Source organism: Homalodisca vitripennis, chromosome 7, assembly GCF_021130785.1.
Source record: "Homalodisca vitripennis isolate AUS2020 chromosome 7, UT_GWSS_2.1, whole genome shotgun sequence".
NCBI lineage: Eukaryota > Metazoa > Arthropoda > Insecta > Hemiptera > Cicadellidae > Homalodisca > Homalodisca vitripennis.
This window is the reverse complement of record NC_060213.1, coordinates 76,183,839-76,192,149: the sequence shown is the minus strand read 5'-3', so window position 1 is coordinate 76,192,149 and position 8,311 is coordinate 76,183,839. Positions and strand designations below refer to the sequence as shown.

At 31.2% G+C, this 8,311-nt stretch overlaps 1 protein-coding gene across 1 annotated transcript; it reads left to right on the top strand.

Annotated features, from left to right (window-relative positions):
* The first annotated feature begins 4,984 nt into the window (after window positions 1-4,984).
* LOC124366781 (piggyBac transposable element-derived protein 2-like) lies at window positions 4,985-6,997 on the top strand. The gene has a single exon (XM_046823381.1). The coding sequence runs from the start codon at window positions 4,985-4,987 to the stop codon at window positions 6,995-6,997; it is 2,013 nt and encodes a 670-aa protein (XP_046679337.1).
* The last annotated feature ends 1,314 nt before the right edge of the window (window positions 6,998-8,311 follow it).

The following is an 8,311-nucleotide window of genomic DNA, read 5'->3' as shown; positions in this document are numbered from 1 at the left end:
AAATAGCAATAATTTTAGTTCAGAAATCCCTATTTTAAGTATACACGATTGCAATGATAAAATAACAATTTTATACATTGTCTTTCTTAAATCCACAACAAATATTGTCATTTTAGACTTTTATGTAGAAATTATTTTATGCGTTTAAGAAGAAGAATAAAGAATTTTATACTTTACAATATGATTTTCTTATTCATAACTAGTAACAGTTATTAGTAACTGTTTGCTACCAGATGTTTATCTGTTACCAAAAACGATATTTTATGACTATTTAAAATACCACTATATCCTATGTGAAATTTAAACTGTTTTACTGACAATCATTTAGCTCTAATAATTTATTCTGATTGACCATAACCACAGCAAATGAACAAAAATCTTATTTTGAAAGTAATTAGACACGTTCATGAAGCTAATGAGATAAAACATGTATTATTACACTTTTTTATGTGTAATACTGGAGATAATATTCAATATGCAAGTGTATAGTTTTAAAACCACTAACCGTACTCGGAATATAAAAAAAGGGATTTACGGACAATTTGCAGATGATATTACATGCATTTAGTAGCACCTAAAAATGAAAATTACAAACTTTTGTAACAAATTTTCATTACAATTTTTTTTAGAAACTTTTACACCTACGTTTATGCATCGGAATATAAGAGATTATATTATGTAATACAAATAATTTAAAATGCTATCACACCATATTTGAGTAAATTCATTATAATAAACAACTTCAATTTAAATTAACCAAACTACTTAGATATAAAATATAGTTAAAATATATCATATAGTTGTAATGTGTTATATTCATACATTTATTACACTATATTATTTATTATATGGCATATTGTAACGAATCAAAGTTACATAGGAACGCTTAGTGGTAAAATTACTTATCCTATCATAACCAACTTCCATGTGACAGACTTATATTTCTCAGATTAATATTTCAGAAGTAATATTTCTTCTGAGATTGTAAATAGTGCAGTGTCAGCCGCAGGCGATCATGTGGATGGATTCAATAATAAGTTCACCATTTCCATATACAAAGTTGATTTATTATCATTGAAAATATATTGTTTACAAAATTGAATGATATGCGTTTAAAAAATGCGTCTCAATAAAATGTTGTACTATTACATAATATATCTTATGTATACAAGTTCAAAATAGACCTTTCGATCACCCTACCGGACAAACGGGATAGCCAATTTACACGAGATTTAAATTTTACTGTTTGAACCTTCACTTAAGTGATCCCAGAAAATTTTGTGTATGTTAGATATTTTTTATTTTTCCAGCCTTAGGAAACTTTCTTCTCAGTTTATTTTATTTATGAAAACCTGCTTAGTTGAAAAAATTAAAATTAAAAATTTTAGCTTGGTCGAATGAAATGCTTTTGTTTTGTGTTTAATTCTTATAATTATTTAAATCTTTAATGTATCGTATAGGAAATACTATGATTTATTATTTTAGAATACTCTTAAAGCAACCAAAGTTTAAAAATGAAAATGCATATGAAAATGCATATAGTATTTTGAGGGTCGTGGAGTAAATTTTTAAGAGTATTAGGGCATCAAATGACAATTAATTGCGTTATTTCCACTGTGATAAATTTGGCAGTGTAAGTCTTTTTTCTGCAATTGAATCTCCTCACTGATCCAAGTTTCTATGTACTTGAAATTTTAATAAGAATATAACCCCCATATCTTTGCTAAAATACACTAAGTCATTAGTACAACACCAGCTATAATTGTAATATAGATATTAGTATGGATTTTGCTTGTAATTGGCATACACCATTCAGCGCTGCGGCACTATAACGCGCTGCCTTAGCACCAGAAAAAATATTCAGGTCAAATGATTTTCTAAAACTTAAAATTATATTCTTAAAAGATATTCGTGTAATACACATGTACTCCTGATAGGTCATACTAATATTTTGGTGTATACAAAGCGACTATAAGTCACGTTATTTGATTATTTTTTAATGTGAATTTAATGATTTATAATTCTGATCCTGCACTAAAACCCCCATGTTTCACATTTCTTTTCCGTAAGAAACAATTTGTGGTTTTGCACACATTATTTACAAGGATATATTTTATTACTGAGATATGCTTACAGAAATATGGCTTTAAATTAAAAGAATATGATATTTGCTGTTCCATTTTATTACAGTATACATTTCGGTCTCTTTAATGCAAGGAATTTTAAAATTTAAAGATGCGCAAGTATTGATTGCACACTGCAGATTTATCTATCTATAACCTTTTTTCTTAGCACGCCTGATGGAAGACTGAATTAAGAAGCATAGAGGAAGATTCCCATCTTAAAGTGTCCTCTACAAAATTTGGAAAGAAGTTGAAAAGTTGGAGAAGTCAATTAAAAGATATCTCCATAATGACTTCTTGCTGCTGTTTACATGGAATTCTGTTTTAAACCGGTTTATCAACAAGGATTGCCTTTGTTAGCGTATATTACTGTCCTTGGCATTATTAGAACTTCCTAGGCTCATTCTTAACTTGGTTTTCCGAGTGTAGTAATTGCGTTAAATTTTCAGCCAATAATCTTGGAAGTCATTAGCTATTATTTCGGTAGAAGACGGTTTAGTGATTTATGTGAGTATATGTTTATGTCTCTCAAGAAATATCTATTAGGATATATTATTGTGCAATTTTAATAGTACTACAGTTTTTTGTTTACAAAACAATTAAGATGATTACGTTAATCTTAATTTTAAAACGCGTCCGGTCTGGAAGCAAATATGTTGGTGATATGTCCTGACAGAGGAAACTTCGCTCATAGCTGTTTTCTTGTGACAGCGGCCAACACAAGTAACAAGTCACAGACATCGCCAGTTATTTTTGTGACAGGATCTCTCTAACTTGAGAAGGAATTTGGTCTTCAATACAACGATCCTTCTTATCTGTAAACTTCACCATCTAGTTATTAAAAAAATCTGAACAGTATAATGGTTAATGTTATTATTCTTTTAATTAATTTTACTTTAAATGTGTCCATACTTTTAAACACATAATATTTTATTTCTGTTTTAAATCCATTATTGTTATTTAAGGTATGTATGGTCTATGTTTTTAACGTTTTATAACTATTTCTATGACAGCATTTATTTTTTTTTATTCTATACTATAAAATCTAATAGTAAATCTTCACAATTTTGCGCAATTCTATTAAATAAGAACTACTCATTCTTAGCGTCCCTTTTTAACATATAGGGCTATTCTTATTTAAAACATCCTACCGAACAACGTCTTCAGTATTCCTTTGAACCCAATTACTTGTAATATTTATGGATTTATTAGGTAGATAGTAATATAATAGTACGAAAAGACGTGGTTTTTTTCATTACTTGTGGTACCTTTCTAAATGTTTATCTGTTCATTTTTAGTCTTTCAATTACAGATTAAACTTAAGACAAATATTATTCAGAAAATAAAACTAGAAGTTTTAGTAAAAATATGCTTTTAACTGTGCATTTTAGTAAATATATTGTACTCAATGATTAGTATAGTGCATATATCTAAATATTACAACATATATAAAGGCTGTCGTGAAATCCAGCTTACTTGTTTCTTTGACCGTGGTAGGCCTTCAAGGTTTACACATTTATGTTTATTGGTCTGGGCAACAAGGTAAATTTAAGTATGGTGTGTATTTAACAATTGCTGGATTTTAAGAGGCACATTTACTAAAATCAGTTTAAGATGTTATTTGTGATGTTTGATTCAAACAGTAAGATACTCGGCTCTAATTTTTTAATTTAGGAGGAGCGTTTAATTCTAAGAAAACAAGTTACGTTCCTGAAACCGCTACAGCGTCCCGTGACTTTGAGTTGTGAGGCAGCCAGGTTTGATTAAATCACGCTGTCCTTTCTAATCAGCAATCAATTTTACTCATGAGACAGACATGTGCGAGTGCTGAAATAATTTTGTTAAAGCTAGAATGCGAAAGATAATAATGACCCAACACTGAATACACGGTTAGATATGAGGCAGACTCGCTTCAGGAAGATTGAAGCATCCAGAAACGAAATTAGAACAGAATTGGCAGAGGATACGGTTTGCAGTTGCTCAGGATATGAAGAAAACTCGATACGGCTACCGGCTCGACCATCGGACAGAAAAATAAAAGTAGGAAACATTTATATATTTATAATCAAGTAATGAATGCTTAAATACATGCATGTGAGTTTGTACTGTAATAAGTGGAAAAACGGATAGCACCGAATCCAATAAATATTATAGTATTATAGAAAAACTATGGTAGTATTTGTTATTGCTGTATTATATATGCATATCAAGCTATAAATTATTATTTATGGTGCTATGAAACCATTACTATCATTGTTTTAATAAATAGAAAGTGTACTAACCCTTTGATGCATAGTGTAACTCAAGAGTAACATAATCTTGTTTTGGTATTGTAGCGCTTTCTATCCACAGAAATGGGAACTAAGATGAGTAACTGAGCTGGAACATCATGCATATAGTCTAAAACCAAACCACCAGTGTTATTGTCAAACAAGAAAAAAAGCAAACTCAGCTGATTCCCAGTGAGCACATGGTCTAAGCTGAGTGGAGTTTATGGTGAACAGGTTATGTGTTTTACTTAGTTATTTGAATGAGTTTCAACAAATAATAAATATATTCAGTGTCACAGACATTCCTACTTTATAAAAACTATTCAGGTAACTATTTTCATTTGATAGTTTTTATAGTTATAAGCTGAAATCATTTTGTAACTCAAGTGTAACATCATGCATAATTGTATTCATGTACATAATTAATGATGTAACTCGTAAGTTACATCATGCGAACTTCAAAGGTACAAACATTAGTATGTTGTTTCATGAATTTATTTCAGTCTAATTGAAGTATATTCTGTTTATTTTAATTGACACTTTTTTTTACTATTTGTAAGTAATTTACACAAGCGTTTCTTTTTAGGGATTATGGATGAAAATTTAGAAAAAGATCAAATCATTAAACTTTTGGATCTTCCCTACAACAGTGAGGACGAGTTTGGAGAAGTCATTAATGAAAACGACATTGATGATGAAATAAACGATGAAGAACTTTTTGCCAAACTAAATGAAGTACTCACTTTGCCAGCCATCAATTCAGTTGTTTCAGACAATGATGGTATCAATGATATGCCTAATTATTCCCCACATAATATTGATGATTCGAATGTGCTCGATGACCTAGAACTGCAAAATAACCCCGTTTCTGTTGATACCAACGATAAAGTAAGTGAACCACTACCAACCAGTGAAGTATTGCCTGCAACCAATAATACTCCTACTGAAATATCTCACACAGAATTGTCTACAGGTGTTGGTAATCAGCAGAGTTCTAGGAAAAATACCAAACAAAAGATCACTAAAAATAAACAAAAAACTCACAAAGTCAAAAGACCTCCTCAAATTTGGAAGCATGGAAATTTTGAACTGGATGATGAACAAATTAAATTTAAAGGAAGTTACAATCTACCTGAAGCTTTGACTGAATTGAAACATCCATACAACTTCTTCAAATATTTTTTTAATGATGAGCTGATTAGTAAAATTTCTGCCGAGACTCTTCTCTACTCTACACAAAGGAATCCAGCTAAACCAAAAACATATTCTAATAGAGATATAGAAAGATTTTTGGGAATCATAATATTCTCCTCGATCTCTAACTGTACGAGCTTGAGAGACATGTGGCACCCTATTCGAGGACATGAAACGATTATGAACTGTATGGGTTTGAACAGTTTTGAAAACATGCGCTCAAATTTGCATTTCAATGATAACTCCCAACAAGAAGCACCAACCGACCCAAATCGTGATCGTCTCTATAAACTGAGGCCAGTTATTGATCATCTCAATTCAAAATTCTTGTCTATCCCAATGAGAGCCACGTTATCAATTGATGAGCAAACTTGTGCTACAAAGACAAAACATTACATGAGGTTGTATAATCCAAACAAACCCCATAAATGGGGCTACAAACTTTACGTTATTTGCGATGATAAAGGCTTTGCTTACAAATTTGAAATTTATACTGGTCAGTCAGAGGCACCTTTGAATGGGGAACCTGATCTTGGTACTACTGGAAATCTTGTAGTAAGATTAGCAAGAGAGGTCCCAAGAAATGTCAATTATGCCATATATTGTGATAACTACTACTCAAGTCTGCCCTTGTTTTCATACCTCCACAAAGAAGGGATATTCATGCTGGGTACTTTTCGCAGGGACAGACTTCCGGATTGCCCTTTCGAAGAAAAATCAATTATGATAAAAAGTTCGAGGGGAACTTGTGATGAGTGGATCACAGTCGTTGATGACACTCCTATAAGTGTCGTTTGTTGGCACGACAACCAGGTTGTCACGCTTGGTTCTACTTTCTGTGGAGCTCTCCCACTTGAAAAGATAAAGAGGTATGACAGGAAGAATAAGAAATATAGTGAAATTTCATGTCCAAAGGTAGTAAAAATCTATAACAGGCACATGGGTGGAGTTGACCAAATGGACTCCCATATTGGCAGACACCACATACGAATGAAGAGCAAGAAGTGGTATTTTCGACTGCTGTACCACTTAGTTGATATGGCGGTAGTAAACGCTTGGATTCTTCATTCTTCCATGCAAGAAGAAAACAAAGTAAGCCAAAAGGAGTTTAGGACTGAACTGGCTGTCACCCTGTGCAGTATAGGTATGAAGGAAACTCCTAAAAGAGGAAGGCCGTCGTCATCCCAGAACGATCCAGAAGTAAAGAAGAGGATGAAAGCTTCTTCAGCTCCCAGACCTCCTTTCCCTGTAGTGAAGGACAGAACCGACCATTGGCCAATCTGGGACGATAAGAGGAACCGATGTAAAATGGACAATTGTAAAGGAAACACAAACGTAAAGTGCAGCAAGTGCAACCTAAACCTGTGCTTCCATTCCAAAAAAAACTGTTTTAAAGCATACCACACTTGAATTGAAGTTGATTATACAATTTTTAACTTGTAAATAAAGTTTGTCACTTAAAACTTGAGTTTAAAAAAATCCTGTTTATGGATGCTATTATTAGTTTGCTGTATGAAACTTCTTTGTTTGCATGATGTGTCTCAAGTGTAACATACTACACAAAATTACTTTTGGAGTAACGCATGTTGTAACTCAGGTGTAACATACCAAAAAAACCTGTTAAAAACCCCTTATTTAAAAAAAATATTTTTTAAACTATTTTTTACTTCATCTAAAAACTGTATTAAAACAAATATTTTTTTCTACTACAGTTTAAAAAAATCATGCATCAAAGGGCTAATATCTATTAATTTTATATTGTACTGCATACGTAAAGATGACCTTAAACTTAGAGAAAATTTGAAAGTAAATTCGGTCTTATCTGTTTAGGGTCATGACATTACTTCTGATTTTCTTAAATGACATTTTTTCACAAATGTATTTTATAGTATTTCAATGATTTAAGTTTGAATCAATGCATTAACATTGCATAAAATCTCATTTTCTTGGATAAGGTGCTTAATGTGATTAAATATTTTAAATAAAGTTGATAGAATAAAAAGTTTTATTTTATTTTATAAAAAATGTGAATTTAAGTTTTATAAAATATGTTTTAAGTTAATAAAATAGATAGCTTGTATGTAATTTTATAGTAAACGATTTTAGTAAAAGGACAATAGGCTTTATACCTGTGTGTATTTATGAGTATATATGTATAAACTACTACTTTAAAATATGATAACGCAAATCTTTTATAATAAAAAATCTAGTTTTTATACTTTAATCACAGTTATAATAATTATGTGATTCATAGTGTTTGTGCCAAGATTTTAAAAGATATGACAAGGCGATTTAGAAACGACCACCAGAATTTCAACGCTGGGATTAGAGTTCTGATGGTTCACATATTGTCTATAATCCATGACAATGCCTGGACTGCACAGATGATTGACATTGTAGCGCCCGACAATCATTGTAAAGCTCTGCGGATCAAAGCTAATGCTCGATAATGACAGCTTGCAATATTAGAAGTCATTGCTATTCATGAGTATGCTATTCATCGTTCATATGGAACACCCAACTTGATTGCAGTGATATTGATTGGAATTCTTTAAACATGATATGAAAATATTTATACTGGGTGTTTTTATTTGTGAATTTGTTTAGTCGTCATTTTAATTTGCAGCAGAACCTATCAGTAAAAATTTCTATCAATAAAATCCGTATATGAAAAACGTTTTATTAATCCACAACATCGTTACTGAGGTTTTATTAAAGGTGTAA